Here is a 15459-nt window from a genome sequence, read left to right as displayed (position 1 = left end):
ATGGGTCAGAATGAATGTGCTCAGTCAAGGGAGCTTTTCCTTCCCGCATCAAAAAGTTCTCCCAAAGGAGCGGCCTCCTGCCACCTGTCCAGAGCCCACACAATGCCTGCTTTGCTCCTCTGTCAGTCTGTCTTCCTCTTTTTATCCAAACGAGTACTGATAGACAATTCACGTGCTGTTTGTCCATAAGGGGAAGTAATTAACCTCTGCCTTGCCCTGTGACAAAGGATTGTGCCATAAAGGGGGGACAGCTCCTTGCTGTCCTCAGGTGGGGGGACTGCCCCAGGGGAGGGGGGCAGGTGGCTGGCGCAGCCTTCCCTCTGTGGATGGGAACGAGTTTCATTGGCTTCTAGACTCCTAGAGGTGTCTGTGGAATTGAAAAGTGCTGCCAGACCACGGGGTCAAAGAGAATGGGCCCAGCAAGGCGCAGGCTTCCCCTTGAGGGGAGCATTGCAGTGGCCCCGTAATCACCAGATGCTGCCCCCCTCCCCAAAGAGCCAGCCCAGAGAAAGGCCATTCAGACACGTACTTCTTGCACACATAATGTTTGTGCAGGCACTTGTAAGCTGGTGGGTTCTGAGCCAATGCAATAGGAGACAGGCCTTCCTTTGCCCTTAAGGATTTTCTCACCAAAATCATGTGAAAGAAATCTCCATTTAGAGAATTCTCAATAGTTTTGGAGAACAGTGTCATATTAGAACCAGTATTATCCTCCCCCATACAAACGGTCTCCAACTTATGATGGTTTGACTTAGGATTTTTTGGCTTTACGATGGTACAGAAGTGATACACGTTCAGTTAGAAAGAAATTGTACTTTGAGTTTTGACTTTGGATTTTTTTCCCCCAGGATAGTGATATGCAGTATGGTACTCTCTCATGATGCTGGGCAGAGGTGGGTGGCCACAGCTCCCAGACAGCCACTTGACTGGGTAAACAACGGACACCCTCACAAAACCATTCTGCACCCACAAAACCATTCTGTTCTTTGCTTTCAGTACAGTGTTCCATAAATTACACGAGATAGTCAACACTTTATTATAATATAGGCTTTGTGGGGTGCCTGGTTGGCTCAGTCAGTTAAGCATCCAACTCTTGGTTTTGGCTCAAGTCATGATCTCATGGTTCATGGGTTCAAGCCCCATGTTGGGCTCTGTGCTAACAGTGCAGATTCTCTCTCTGGGATTCTCTCTCTCCCTCTCTCTGTGCCCCCTCCTTGCTCTCTCTAAATAAATAAATGAATAAATAACTATTTTTTAAAATATAGGCTTTGTATTAGATGGTTTTGCCCCACTGCAGGCTAATGGAAGTGTTGTGAGCACACTTAAGTTGGGCTGGGCTCAGCTACGATGTTCGGTAGGTTAGGGGTATTAAGGATATTTTCAAAGCACATGGGTTTCTTGGATTGAAAATCCCACTGTAAGTCAAGGAAGATCTGTATTCTATATGCTTCAGAAAAAAGAGTAAATCAGCGATAAAACACTCCTCAATAGCCTTCTGGTATGCCAGTATGGTGTGCATCGAATGTCACACCCAAATGCAGAGGCCACTTTCCAGCATCCAGGGTCCCTGACAGGCTTGGAGGTGGGCATTCCACACTCATCATGAGGAGTATTATTGGGGGTGGGTGTTCCCTGTCATCAGGATTGAGAAGCAAAGGGCTCTGAGAAGTCCTGCTGCTCTCTACAGGGCAGTGTGCACAGTCACTCACCCTTCTGTGGCATTTTCTCTTCTAGAAATGGGAGTAACCGTTCACAAATGGGAGGACAGATGGGCAGGCCGAAGTTCGGCCCCAGGATGGAGCTCAAATTCTGTGATGGCAACTGGCAGCAGCTGGGGGGTGGTGGCAGAGTTCCTCCTTCTCCCCAAGGCAGCCATGGAGAATCACATACCCCTGTGGGCTTGCTGGGGTTTCCAGGCCCATCTGCTGCCCTGCCTGGTGCCCCTGCTGGTTACAGGGCAGAGCAGACCATCTGAGGCTGGCTCAGCATCCCCCTTCCGCCTTCAAGGGACTTCCCTCTCCAACCCCGGCTCAGGTGCTCCCACGTCTGGACCCTTCCACGTCCTTTTGGTAACATCCTCATGCCCTATGCCCACAGTCTCCCTAACTATCTCCTATCTTCTCTCCTCTTTGCCAAGCATCTCACAAGAGTGATCCACTCCAGTTCCCAAAGCATGTCCCTAGAGGAACATAGCAGCAGAAGCTGGAACTTAGGTAGGAATGCAGATTCTTTTTTTTTTAAGTTTATTTATTTATTTTGAGAGAGGGAGAGAGTGAGAGCAGGGGAGGAGCAGAGAGAGAGAGAGAGACAGACAGAGACAGAGACAGAAAGAGAGAGAGAGACAGACAGAGAGAGAGAGAGAGACAGAGATACAAAATCCCAACCAGGCTCTGTGTTATCAGCACAGAGCCCAACATGGGGCTTGAGCTCACAACCCTGAGATCCTGACCTGAGCTGAAATCAAGAGTCAGACGCTTAACCGACTGAGCCACCCAGAAACCCCCAGAATGCAAATTCTTGGCAGGTTCCCCTTCCCCAACTATGGACTCAGAAACTCTGGGGTGGGCTCAGCCATCTGTATTTGATTGACAAGCCTGGGATGCCCACTGGAATCCAAAAACCACGGGGACAGACCACTGCTATACCTCCCCACGTCTCATCCCTGCCTCTAGCCAATGCTGGCACCTGCCCCACTGCCCCATTGCAGCTCCTCCTGCCACGGTCACCAGCAATCTCTGGATGGTGAGCCAGCGGGGGACCAGGGTCAGCCCTTCACCGCCTCTGGGCAGCACTTGGCCCCTCTCTCCCTTCCTGAACCATGTGTCTGTGAGTCCAGGCCCTCTGTCTACTCTGCAGCCTGTGCTAGGGGAGCCTCTTTCTCTAGCACCCCAAAGTATTGTTATTCCATAGAGCTCTCCCACCCCCACTTGGTTTCCCTGACTCTGGTGACCACCTCTGTGGCTAACTCTGATCTCTCCAAGGCTCCAAGACATAGACCCTATCACCTCATGGACACTTGCTTGGATGTCCTGATGGCCCCAGAATCCAACCAGCCTCGCTGAGGTCACCCTCCACCCATGTTGCACTCATTTCAGACTCATCCTGAGTGGCTTTGTGTTTTGAGGATATGCATGCTGCGTGGTCCCTCCTTGTGAGCCTAGCCACCTGCCACCCCACTCAGCCTGAGCCTTCAGCGCACAGAGGCTCCCCGGGTCCCCCAAAAATGGATTGGATGCCCCTTTTCAGCACCCTCCAGCAGTGCACGGGGGCTCCCCTCAGAGTACTTCTGACTCTCTTCACAGGACACAGTTGCCATTGATAACATTGATTTGAATTATTTTTATCATCAAGAAGAAAAGAAATCATTTCGGAAAGGTAGAATTCTCCACTCAGATTTTTAAAAAATTCAAGAGGATTTCAATCATTATAAGTTTAGAAATGAGATTTCAGTCACAATTTGCCCCCTCACTAATGAATCCCCTCCCTTCTGCCTCTGCACCCGGACCTCAGGTGGTTCCTACACATCTGTGGACAGAAAAAAGGCCACGAGTCCTTGGCCGAGTCCCTGTTTGCTGTCTGCAGCCTGGTGAGCTGGGCCAGGACATTTCAGGGCGAGAGTAGGCAGAGATGGGAGACTCAGAGGCTCAGCTGGCCAGGCTGTCACCGCTGCAAGGGTGGGCTGAGGATGGGCTGAGCAGACCCGCGCAAGTGACGCTCGCGGAGAATCCTTCTTGCAAAAACCGTGTAGCCAAGGTCCCGCTGGACACAGAGGTGGACAGGTCTTACCTTCCCTTTCTGTCCCACAACGCCCAGCCTGCAGAATGTGGTCTCCCCTGTGGGTGCAATTATCTCCGGAAGCTTATGGAGGCTGAGTCTGAACAGCCATTTTAGGTTTGCACCCCCAGAGGTCCCTGAGGGCCAGAAGCTCCCCAGGGAGTGGCCCAGAAGAGAACAGGCACTGCCTCCTGGCCTTCTGACCATGTGGGCTCCAGATCTCAAAGGGGCTGTGAGGACACAGAAGGTCTGGGCCAGGTCTGAGGCTGGCACCACTTCCTGGCAGGTGACTTGGGATGCCAGGTGAGAAGCCCAAAGGTGCGTGAATCTGGACTGGCCCAGGACTGTGTCTTGGTGCCCTGTGGTTGCTCCTGGTCATGATATTGCCCACTCTCCTCTGCCTGGGGCTCGGGGCCCAGAACAGGCTGCAGCCCCCATTCTTGGCAGGATTTCTCAGCTCCCCTGCATGTGCCTGTTCTCTGCTGGACTGCTGTGCTCCCCATGTGCACCCCTAAACCTGTGGCCTCCCCACAGCCTGTCCCACACGTGGGTACTGTGTCACCTTCTGAGTGTTCACATCTCTCCTCCCTGGCTAGGGGCCTTGGATATTCAGGAGCGACACATGTGATGATAACCATGATGAGGATGATGCCATTGAAAAGGACAACTGGCTTTTGCTGAATCAGAGCCCACTCTATATCAAACACTGTGCTGGGTCCATTACAAACATCCCGTTCCACCCCATGTGCTTGGTACTGTTATAATCCCCATTTTACAGATGAAGAAACTGAGGCTCCACCAACACATCCCCAGTGTGTGCCTGTTGTGGGTCAGACACCGGGAGGTTGTGGGAGCACCTGGCTTGCCCAGCTCAGAGAAAGCCAGCTACTCCTACCTGCAGCTCTGGCACTTCCCTGGCCTGTAGCTGCCAGGCCTCAGACAGGACCAGGGATCCAGCACTGCTTTCTCACCTCCCAGGAGGCAGCAACAGAGGCATGCAGCTGGAACAGGCCAGAGTCCCCTGGGTTCCCGGTTCACGGCCTGAGCTCTGTCCCTGCTCATGCGTTTGAATCTGTACCAGCTCCTTCAGCACTGTGTCCCCAGACACACTAGCTCACATGCATCTGACAAGAGCCAAGAGGGCAATGCACAAATATTGGGGTGGCATCTCCAGGCCTGGGGTGGGGCCTCTGCAGGTTCTACTCCCTGAGGCTGCTGCCTGCTCTTCACGAGCGTTGATAAGACCACAGGTTTGCTCTAAGGCTTAGAGAGAAATACAAATGCAAGAAGCAGGGGCACCTGGGTGGCTCGGTCAGTTGAGTGTCCGACCTCGGCTTGTGGTTCATGAGTTCGAGCCCCACATCAGGCCCGCTGCTGTCAGTGCCAGAACCCGCTTCAGATCCTCTATCCCCCTCTCTCTGCCCCTCCTTGACTTGTGCCCTCTTAAAAATAAATAGAACATTAGAAAACCAAATGCAAGGAGCAGGCCTTAGTACAAGAAACTGGCTTGTCTGGGGCCTGGGCCTCACCTGGCTGGTGGCAGTCGGGCCCACCACGGCCTCATAGGGTGGGGGGAGCTCGGCGGGGTACAGCAGGCCGGGGCTGTTGATGGCAACATCATACAAAGTGCTGAATGGAGAGGGAGCAAAGTCCAAGTGGAGGCCCCTGAAAAGACAGAACCATTGCACTGTCACTCCTGGGGGAAGGAGCCTGGATGGCTGACATTTCTCTCAAGGCAATCAGCACGTCACTTGTCAGGGTTTCCCCTGGTCAATTACTCATCGTGCTTGTGAAATAAAAGTCTAATTTGCTAGGCAGTTTTAACTCTTGTGGTTTTTTTTCTTTTTTTTCTTTTTTCTGGAAAGATATCGACATTTTCAGTAAACTCTATGGCCCTGTCCATTAAAATGAAAATAATCACAGAGCCGATTAAATCTTTAATTACATTTTACATGTTATGTTAATGGCCACTACTCAATAGCAGTTTTGCGTTTCATGAGAACATAATAGAGCCGCTCACGTCGGGCTAGGTTCTCTTTTGTTGCACGGCAGCGATACCCAGTAGACATGGTCTATCTAAGCCAGGGTTCGAGCTCTTTCACTGCTCGCGCCCTGCCCTCTAATCAAACATGCTTTCGTATGGTTGCTCTCCTTGGCTCAACTGCCCCACTGAAAATGAGCGTGGCTCTTGCCAGTCCCACCTCCCAGACTGCCTCCTATCTTCCTGGTGTCAATACAAGTCACCACCACCATCTCCGGAAAGACCCACCTGTGGGCCTCGGCTGTGGGAGTACAGGTGTACTCTGGAGGGTAATAAGGTGGAGGTGGGAGAGGAGGGATGAACTCATCGAAGTCCAGGGTCTGGTGGAGAACGGTGCCATGGGGGGTCACGCAGGCAGGGCTGGCGGAATGCGCCCTTTGTGGAAGGAACTGGAAAACAGAGAGATTCAGAGTTATGTGGGACATCTTGTGTGGCTTGTGTCTAATTACGCTAATTACACATAAGCTTTAATGATCCGTTTGGAACTTATGTAATTTAAACCGTCGGGCTGTGACGGCGAAACACACACTTTAAAATGATGGCTCTGTGAGGAACGCCTCGCCTCCAAAGCTTCATTAGGCTTTGTTTCTTACACTGCTATGCAGAATGCCTCTGTTCTAAGGAAAAACACAGTCTGGGAAGTCTTTTTTTTTTTTTTTAACGTTTATTTATTTTTGAGAGAGAGAGAGAGAGAGGGAAAGAGAATGTGAGCAGGGGAGGGGCAGAAAGAGAGGGAGACACAGAATCCGAAGCAGTCTCTAGGCTCTGAGTTGTCAGCACAAAGCCCAATGCAGGGCTGGAACCCAGGAACCTCAAGACTATGACATCAGCTGAAGTCAGATGCTCAACCAACTGAGCCACCCAGATGCCCCCAGGGAAGTCTTTTTGTTTTGTTTTGTTTTTTTGTTTTTCTCTTACATATGTTTATTTATTTTAAGAGAGAGGAAGAGAGAGAATCCCAAGCAGGCTCTGTGTTATCAGTGCAGAGACTGACACGGGGCTCAAACCCACACACTGAGATTATGGCCTGAGCTAAAATTAAGAATCAGACGCTTAACTGACTGAGCCACCCTGGCACCTCCAATCTAGGAAGTCTTTAATTCTATCCCCACCACTAACTCTTCCTCTTCAGATTATACTACCTAAAACCTGTAGTCAAAAATGGTGCCTAAGGTCCACGATTTAAGACAGTACTTCCCGAAGTTCATTCATGAGGAAACACCAAACTCTCAAGATGTTCTTCTCCACCCCCTCCCAAATTCCTGCAGCAAAAAAACAAAAAAACAAAAAAAAAACAAAACAAAACAAAAAAACAAAAAAACAAGTACTGGGAAATGCCACATATTGTACTCCCTTCTTGGAGCCCTATAATGTATATTACAGTGTTAAAGGCCCTGAGAAGGTCTGCACCAGTGCGCCCCCCCCCCCCCGCTTTTAAAGTTTATTTATTCATTTTGAGAGAGACAGAGACAGTGCAAGTGCAGGGAGGGCCAGAAAAAGAGGGAGAGAGAGAGAATCCCAAGCATGCTCTGTGCCATCAGTGCAGAGCCTGACATGGGGCTTGAACTCATGAAACTGTGAGATCATGACCTGAGCCAAAACCAAGAGTTGGACACTTAACTGACTGAGCCACACAGGTGCCCCCAAATCATGAGTGGAACATTTCCCAAATATTTCATTATGGATCCCTTTGGACACATAGTATCGATGAGTGTTTTGCAGTCCTAGGGAATTCATAAACTTTGTAAAAACACTGCTTTGAGGGAAAATAATCCTTGATGAGCTCCAGAACATTCTGTGAGGCAACCTTAAAACTGAGATGCTGCTTGAGCAAACTGAGGTAAAATCTCTTAAGCAAAAAGAACTCTGCCTCTGCCTAGCTTTCCATTTATGCCAATGGGAAGCAATGGCCAATAACTTCCCACCCTCTGGTCACTGCTCCCAAGGGGTTACCTGTGGAGATGCCTGAGCCATTGCCACAGTTCCAGTCAACACCTCACTGTGAGCTCCTGTAGGGCCAACAAGACTCTGTGTTATGTGAATGCTAGGCTCTGGGACCTCCCACTGCATGGGGGGTGAGGGACACGTGAGACAGTCAAGTGTACACGGCCAAGCAAGGACAGTTCCACTAGTCAGTGAGCTCTCCAAGCACTGTGTGGAGACCTGGAGTCTACAAAGGGTTAATGAAGATGACATTTGAATGGGTCCGCAGATTGGTAGGATATCAACAGGTGGGCCTGCAAGAAGGTAACAGGTGAGCTGGTGAAAGATGTGTTTAAGAAAAGCAAATTTATATAAGGCTCTAGAAATTAATTCTTAATTCTTGGGGCACTGGGGAGCCAGTGATGGTGCTAGAGCTAGGGAGCAGTGCTATTAAAGCTGTGTGGTAGGAAGTGCCTTCTGGCAGCCGTGGGTAGGGTGGTCTGGACTTGAAAAAAAGGCTGGGATGATAGGACATTTTTGCCCAAGTGTGGGTCAGGTCACAATTTTGAATATGGTCAAATTCCATGAAACTAGCCTGCTCCAGACTAACAGCGAAAGAATAGTGACCATGTCTACACATGCAATATCACAGACTGAAATTGTCTCGTGTGGGTTTTCTTAACACACAGAGCACGTTCCTTGCCTTTCCAAGGGGTCTGAGCCGTGGCTTTAATTGTCTGAAATAGAGATGAGTCATTGGCTATGAGCAGGTCGAATGTGTGTCTGTCATACTCCACCTTGGACAGCTGTCAGCCCCGATGCTTATAGCACAAAGCTGAGCAGTTAGGATAAGGCCAAATGTCCTTGAGGTCTAATTGAGACATACTCTGATTTGGTGTGTATCAGAAATTAGAAAAATCAATAAAACACTGAAGCAGGAAATGCAAAAGCCAAAATGCTTTCCTGCTGAAGGTACAATCCCCCCAGGAATGAGGACAAGGAGCATTTTCAATGAGGGGCAAGGCACCCCAGATGACCCTATTAGGAGGTTTAAATGCTGCCATACACCCTCGGCTTTTTAAAGGTTACACAACAGGTTTAACCACTTCTGCTCTAAACTCTACGTTGCCTTTCCAGTAGTGTGTTGGCTTCACCTTTATGGAACCAACTCAGACTGAGTCCATTGCAAACTGAGCTTGTTCCCCTAGATTTCTCAGCCTCCCCAAGGGGAGGCTGCAAGTGACACTTGACATATTCCCCCTGCCCCCACCAGTATCCGTTTAATGAGGCAGGGGCTGTCTCCAAGGCCAAGGTCACCTGCTCTGGACTCTGCTCTGAGATGCTGGGGCTAGACCTCTGCAAACCACATTTCCTAGACTCCCTTGCCAGCTGGCTAACTGTTGGGTTCTGCCAACAGGGGGTGCTAGAGGGGGGGGAGTCTGGAAGAAAGGAGCTACATTATCCTGCTCCTTCCCCACTCCTACCCTTGTGTTCCTCTAGCCCAAGGGGTTCACACACCTGATGGGAGTTTCATTATTGCCCAGCCTTCATCATCCACAAAAGAGGAGTGTGCATTTTAGACCCTGCTGGAGGGAAGTCTCTTCCCATATGTCTGCTCTGGAAAGGGAATCCCAACTTAGGCATGTGCTGTCCTTACATGTGCCCTGGAACCAGGGTGGAGGGCTGGGCTTCCTGAGGCCCACTTAGCGGAGACCCTAAAATTTGGCTCTGTGAGAACAGCGCACAGTCTGTTGTCTGAGATGAAGGGTGAAGAGGTCGGCAGGCCTCAGGTGATCCTGCTTGACCACTGAGGGCCCACAAGACTATAAACATATTACTGACCCCTTTGAGTTTTGGTCTCCTTTCCTCACCCCACCTGGCCTGACAGGGTCATACTGGGAAACACCATTTCTAGGTCACAGACCCAGACGGCAGTGTTGTGGGGCTTAAACAAGACCACATCACAAATATTAGCTCTTCAGTCCCTATGCCTCTATCTCTGGCCACAGGGGGAGGGGGAGAAGTAAGGAATGGAGGGCAGGACAGGCCTGCAGGGGTCTGGAGACAAGGGGCTGGAATTTCCACAAACTCCTCTGAGTTATGAGCAGACTCGTCTCCTCCAGGCCCCAGGACAAGCCTACCAGCCTCCTTTTACACCCTCCCCAGGCTCCTGACCAGCAGCTGCCTCTCTGGTTCGCTGGGAACAGCACACTTTCCCAGCTTCCCTGCCACATTCTGGCTCCTGAATGGGTCACACACACCTTTGAGACTTCCCTCAGGGACTAAGAAATACAGAGGAATAGGCCTCTTCCTCTACCCTTCCTGAGACTTGGTACAAATACTCTAGTATTACTATGGTAGAAGTTTTCTTAATCCACCTCTCCTGGCCAACCGATCTGATGAGCTGGGGTTTCCCTCCATGCCCCAGACCCTGGAGTGACGCCTGCCCGAGGCACCTTGCTGCTCTCCAGTCCTGCCACCATGCCAGGTGTACCATGTGTGTTTCCTGCCTACCCAGGACACAGGGGCGCATTCCCGAACAGCTAAAGGCCAGTTTTAGTTACTACTGTAATTCATAATGAAATATGAATGCAGGCAGGAAAACTCGCTCGTTCTACGAGAACCAAGTTGGACGCTTTGGAAAGACTTGACACAGGAGAGCAGCTGAGCAGAAACCACTGCCAAAATGGGAACTGGCAAGGCAGCTAGCTGTAAGGGAGGGAGAGGAGTCAGAAGATATCCAGGGGAGTTCGTGCATCTCATTTTGCCTGGCTCATGCCAATTTCAAGGATCTGGAAATTACAGATAGTGATATTTTTATGAAGTTTATACAGGATATGCAACTTGGGGGCACCTGGGCAGCTCACTTGGTTGAGTGTCCTACTTCAGCTCAGGTCATGATCTTGCAGTTCGTGAGTTTGAGGCCCACATCAGGCTTGCTGCTGTCAGCCTGTCAACATAGAGCCCGCTTTGGATCCTCTGTCCCCCTCTCTCTGCCCCTTCCCCACTCACGTTCTCTCAAAAATAAATCAATATTAAGAAAAAAAAAAAAAAAAAGAAATGCAACTCAGTACAGCAATGTGTAGACCCATAATTGAACAGAAGATCTTGGCCCCAAATCAAAACCCTGATGGATAAATGCTCATCTGCATATTTAAAGTCAAAATAAAATGTTTGTAGCTTGTATCTATCACTTTTAGGATTGTCTGCTGTAACTAGATTTTAAGATTAACCAGACACCCTTTGGTCCTAGTCCCCTAGTCCTACATAAGTAGCACCTACTACCTAGAGACGTTTCTGGTAAACCCAAACCTCAAGGAAGGCCACTGTGGGTCCAAAGAGGGCCAGCCTCTGTGGGGTGCTGAACCAGCAGTGGAGTGAGCCAGAGAGGCGAAGATACTGGTGAACTTGAGCGATTCTGGGGCTCCCAGGAGGTGGTGTCCCAATCATCCCTGGCCGCGACACCCCTTGCTAGTTCTGTGGGCAATGATGCTCTGTCTGCACTTTCTGGAGGTGTTCTGCTTTACAGGGCACATGACTAGTGTTGAGAACATAAATGACAATAATAAAAGATGAAGTTCACAGGCAAGTTCCTAATGGAGATGCATGCAATAGCAGATGATGTCTCTTGGGCTAAAGTGGCTGGCGATAAAGTACGTGGGGAGGAAAAGAGCTGAATGGAAAAATGGAAAAATGAGATTATGCTCAAGAAATAAAACTAAAAATGTGAGATTAGAGACACTTTGGAGGTAAAAGCTTTCTCCATAAAACCATATCTATAAACTGAATTTTATACTCAGATCGCCTTTTGCCACTAGTTCCAAACATATTACAGTACTTCAGCTTTCTAAATTCTGACGCTAGGCATCTCATGTATACATGCATTCATTATATGAGTTCCCCAAATGGTTATTTATCCCAAAATGCTGATTCCCAGAAATAAGAAAGGAACTGCGGGTTCCTTCCATGCCAGGCTAAGGCTCTTGCTGTGAGTCTCAGTCTGTTGTCTAGAGCGCCCCGTGGTCTTCTTTGTTGTATAAACTACACCTATGAGAATTAACTCACTTCCCATTTTTGTGCTTTTGGAGCAGGGCTGGAGCTTAAAGGTACTTGTAAAACAATGTGTGTGCAGATGCCTCCTAGATTTTTAAAATTCTGTATCTCAACCTCTTATAATTATCTCACCCACACCAAAAATTGAGAGCAGTATATCCAGGGACCCCTTTTTTTTCTGAATCTTCCCAAAGAACTCCATCCTTTTTTGTAAAATAAACAATTCTCTTTTTTGCACTCATATTTCATCGGCTTATATAGCACTAAAACATGCACTTAACAATCCAAATACCATTGACATAGACTGGTTTGGGGACAGATACAACTGTCCCTTGGAAAGCTTGTGACCCAACTACTGGGAGCAGAGAAGGCACATGGGTGAACCACAGAGGCTGCTGGTGAACAAATGTGTTGTGGGGAGCAGGCAGTGCATCATCGGTGGGATGGAGACCATGGCTACCCGGCCAGTGGGGTCAGCACAGGTGGGCTAAGGGAGCTATGACTATATGTGCTTACTGAAGCACCATCTGCACAGGCATAAACAAAACCACAACGCAGAGTACTAACCACTATATGATCACAATGACATAAACAAAACCAAAATCAAAAATAAGAAAGGGGCGCCATGGAGCACCTGGGTGGCTCAGTTGGTTAAGTGTCCAACTTCAGCTCCTGTCATGATCTCACGGTTCGTGAGTTTGAGCCCTGCATTGGACTCTGTGCTGACAGCTCAGAGCCTGTAGCCTGCTTTGGATTCTGTGTCTTCCTCTCTCTGCCCCTCCTCCGCTTGCACTCTGTCCCTCTCTCTCTCTCTCTCTCAAAAATAAATAAACATTAATAAAAAAATTTTTTTTGAAAAGAAAAGGGCGCTTGGGTGGCTCAGTCAGTTAAGCATCTGACTTCGGCTCAGTTAATGATCTCGTGGTTCTAGCCCCACTTTGGGTGAGCATGAGCCCTGCTTCTCTCTCTCCCTCCCTCTCTCTCTTTTTCCCTCTCTCTGCCCCTTGCTCACTCATGCCCTCTCTCAAAAAAAGAAAGAAAGAACTCAAGCATTCATGGGTCGAATAGATAAATAGCCAACTGACTGACATTACATCCATATTATGGATCAATGTAGACAGGAATACATTTCTGTGTAGATTAACCTAGAGGGATGTCCATGAGAGTTTCAGGCTATTAAAATCACACTGCAGAGTGATAATGAATGGTGCGATCCTATTTGGCTAAAAGGAAGAAATAATGGAAGGAAGAAGAGAGGGAAGGAAGGAGGGAAGAAGGGAAGGAGGAACAAGGAAAATAGATTATATATGTTAATATAAACACTAAGAAGTCAACAAAGAAATGGAAGGATTTAATGCAAAGTTTCCTCAACAGAATAAGATGGGAGAAGGTAGATTATTAACTATGCCTTTATCTCTATGTTTTACTTGTTTCAGTGATCATACATTACTTCTTTAATTAAACAGTCTAATGAAATTAAGTAAGAAAATTAAAGTCAATTGCAATGGAGTAGAGCTGGAGAAAAAGGAGAAGACTTTTCTAAAAAAGTAAAAAGAGCCTGAGGCATTTTCATGAATAACTAGTACCAGGTTCCATCCTGCAGGGCGTACCCATGAGCCCCTGGGCTTCCCACTTCTCCTTTCTCACGGGTGCAGCCTGTGTGGCCAGCTTCACCCAGCTTCTGACCCATGTGGTAAAAGCCCACCTCCTTCACATGGCCACCAGGGTTTTTCAAAGTCCACACACATGCATTATGTGATTCCTCTGTCAGCAGACCCAAGAGGAAGCAGAACATGAACAGTCTTACATAGAGCAGAGGAAACTGGGACCAATAGGCAGGGATGTGCCCAAGATCATGCACTGGTTCCACAATGCACCATGGTCATATACCACCTGTTCCCCTTGAGCCTTGTCTGGTCCCATAGCCCATAGCCACAAAGGGAAAAGGACTCACCTGCAGGAATTTAACTGATTTCTACTTCTTTAAATTTTTTTTTTCAACGTTTTTTATTTATTTTTGGGACAGAGAGAGACAGAGCATGAACGGGGGAGGGGCAGAGAGAGAGGGAGACACAGAATCGGAAACAGGCTCCAGGCTCCGAGCCATCAGCCCAGAGCCTGACGCGGGGCTCGAACTCACGGACCGCGAGATCGTGACCTGGCTGAAGTCGGACGCTTAACCGACTGCGCCACCCAGGCGCCCCAACTGATTTCTACTTCTAAGCCAGGGGCTAGAAGCAAACTTACCCGCAAACACTCAGCTATGAAACAACCAGAGGTTGTGAGGGTGGCTGTGGTAATTGTAAAAACACCTTATTTCCCTGTGGTGTTTTACAGTTGGCAAAGTACATCAAGGGCCATGGCATTCACAGTCGTGGCTGAGATAGCCCAGTAACTAATATTCTGCCCACATTTATGGACTGACTAGGTCATGTTTCTTGAATGTTCACCAGGTATACCATTAGGTTCATTTGAGTTGAGGAAATTGAGGCTCTGGCGGGTTCAGTGACATGTCCGGAGTCCCCTGCCTCATATGCAGAAGAGGTGGGACTCCGACCCAGTCATGGCTGTCGTCAGGCCCAGGATTCCAGGCCCGCTCAGGTTCCCTGTGGCAGAATGATAGAATGACCCTGCTCTTGATGTTACAGTTATATACTCTATCACAGCTTCCATAGGCCTGATGCTTGTTTAGTTGGGTTTCATTCTAACACTTCAAACCAGGAAATGCAAACGTTTACATTTATAGCCCTTTGGTTCTGTTAGTTTGGTCAAATTGGTGTGATATTTACAGATCAATAGTAAAATATGCAGAGGTGAGTAGAACCCCATGGTACTTAACCTTTCCTTTACACAACATGCCGGAGAAAATCACCAACATGAGGCCTCGGTGAGCAGGGCCAAAAGTTCATCGCTGCTGAATAACTGCTTAATTAGATACCTTTCGGAGAACTGCCACTTCTCAGAAAGGTCAGCCCTGGCTGTGACAGCTGTGTAGATATACACTGGGACAAAGAGGCGGATGTTGCATATGATTAGAACCAATGAATTTTTAACATCTTGGTAATGATGCTCTCTGGCCCTGTATCTTGATGAACTGATGTATTGCCATGGGGTGGATAAGAAAGAGCAAATAAAACAGACTACTACAAGAATAACTTGCTTTTCTTTTCGTGAGATGCATAAAACACTGAGGGGGAGGCAGATGGATCTTGAAGAAGCAACACAAGAGACAGAGACACAGAGACAGACAGATGCACGCACACACAGATGATTCCTACCCTGAGCACTAGAGAACAATATCTTCCCATTAGTTTCTCTTTATCGTACTGACTTTAGTGGTGACACAGCAAACAATGGGCTGTGTTTCATTTACACTGAATAATAAAGAGCCTTCATTATTTATTAAGCATGTACTTATAAACGTGTATTAATATGTGTATGACCCTTGCTCCTGTTCTTATCTTTCTCCCTTGGGAGCAGCAGTTCTTCGACTGTAAGACCCTGGCCAGGGTGGTCATGAGGGCCAGCCAGTGACCTGCCAGTAGATTATGAGCTCAGGGTTAATTAGGAAGTCTAAAAAGCACAGATGAGCAGTTTTTCAATTTGAAAAGAACTCACCTCCCTTTATTAAAAGAGAACATTAAAGCTTGAAGAAGCCACCTCGCTCT

General features: G+C 48.4%; 1 protein-coding gene across 3 annotated transcripts in view; it reads right to left on the bottom strand.

The window, feature by feature from the left end:
• Positions 1 to 15459, bottom strand: part of ENTREP2 (endosomal transmembrane epsin interactor 2) — a 475619-nt gene that overhangs the window by 18542 nt on the left and 441618 nt on the right. For all 3 annotated transcript variants that reach the window (XM_060617855.3, XM_060617854.3, XM_060617857.3), the window contains 2 exons: positions 6044 to 6204; positions 5304 to 5439 (listed from right to left, as the gene is read on the bottom strand). In XM_060617855.3, coding sequence (XP_060473838.1) covers positions 5304 to 5439; positions 6044 to 6204 — 297 coding nt within the window. The remainder of the gene's footprint in view (positions 1 to 5303; positions 5440 to 6043; positions 6205 to 15459) is intronic.

This window comes from Panthera onca, chromosome B3 (assembly GCF_046562875.1).
Source record: "Panthera onca isolate mPanOnc1 chromosome B3, mPanOnc1 haplotype 2, whole genome shotgun sequence".
Classification (NCBI taxonomy): domain Eukaryota; kingdom Metazoa; phylum Chordata; class Mammalia; order Carnivora; family Felidae; genus Panthera; species Panthera onca.
This window is presented reverse-complemented; position numbering and strand designations above follow the sequence as displayed.